The 995-nt window shown below is 32.8% G+C and overlaps 1 protein-coding gene across 1 annotated transcript in view; it reads left to right on the top strand.

Annotated features, from left to right (window-relative positions):
* Positions 1 to 335: 335 nt before the first annotated feature.
* The window catches only part of LOC118321299 (anoctamin-9-like), a gene marked incomplete in the record, with an annotated part of 25,229 nt that continues 24,569 nt past the window's right edge, over positions 336 to 995 (top strand). Inside the window, 2 exon segments of the mRNA XM_035652571.1 lie at positions 336 to 447; positions 741 to 799. Coding sequence (XP_035508464.1) covers positions 761 to 799 — 39 coding nt within the window.

The raw sequence follows: 995 nt of genomic DNA, 5'->3' as shown, positions 1-995 counted from the left end.
TTGGTTAGCTATTTCACCAGCTAACTGAGGGGACCGTTTTCAGTGTTCAACTCTTGGCTTTTTAGTGCTTTGGAATGAAGTGTCTTTCAGACTTAAATTTAGATGTGTCCAAAATGTTAATGCCTATTTTGAACATTTATTAATTAATAACCAGTGCATAATAATCCCTTTCATATTGAATGTCCCCTTGTGGTGAAATTCAAATATATTCAGATAAAATGTTTTCTCTGATTTAACAAAAATTATTTATATCACATGGTTTTTTAATGTTGGGGCTGAAAATAAGGGTATAGCATGTAATATATATATATATATTAACCTGCTCATTCTGATCTTGCAGATACAATTTCTCTACTTTACTATTTACTACTCATTAAACTTTCTATTGTTTGTCCAGGATCCGAATTGTCAATTTCATCCTTCATCAGACCTTCATAAACACAGGAGGTGAGTGTGATTAGTTTAATAGAATTTGTCATCTGTGACTTTGTAGGCCTTCAGCAAACATACAGCAAACATGACATAACATATCTTCCACACACACAACAGGCAGACATAAATATTGATTATCAATTAAACAGATCAATACAACTTGTTTTTTATGACTTATTAATACATTTATATTTGTAGTATAAAGATAATTATAATCCAAATGTCATTATACACCCCAGTGTTGTAAATGACAGTAAAATGACCTTGAATCCTTGAGATATTTTTTATACTTTTTTTCTTTTCTGAAGAAAACCTGAAAGAGCTGCTGATGAAGGATGTGTTTGAAACCATGTTCTGCCTCCATGAGGTGAGTCAATCTCTGACTGATCTCTTTAAACTGCTGGAGCTGTTACTTTGCACAGTGATGTTTTTTGGCACACATCAGAGTCCTTTAATATTGATTGATTGATCAGTCCAAACTGATACTTACACCCATCAGCCATTACATTATGAACACTGACTGGTGAAGTGAATAACACTTATCTGGTTATCATGGTACCTGT

Source organism: Morone saxatilis, unplaced genomic scaffold, assembly GCF_004916995.1.
Source record: "Morone saxatilis isolate NCDOM2014 unplaced genomic scaffold, NCSU_SB_2.0 Contig11, whole genome shotgun sequence".
Classification (NCBI taxonomy): Eukaryota; Metazoa; Chordata; class Actinopteri; family Moronidae; genus Morone; species Morone saxatilis.
The sequence above is the reverse complement of the archived record's forward strand: the minus strand, read 5'-3'. Positions and strand labels throughout refer to the sequence as shown.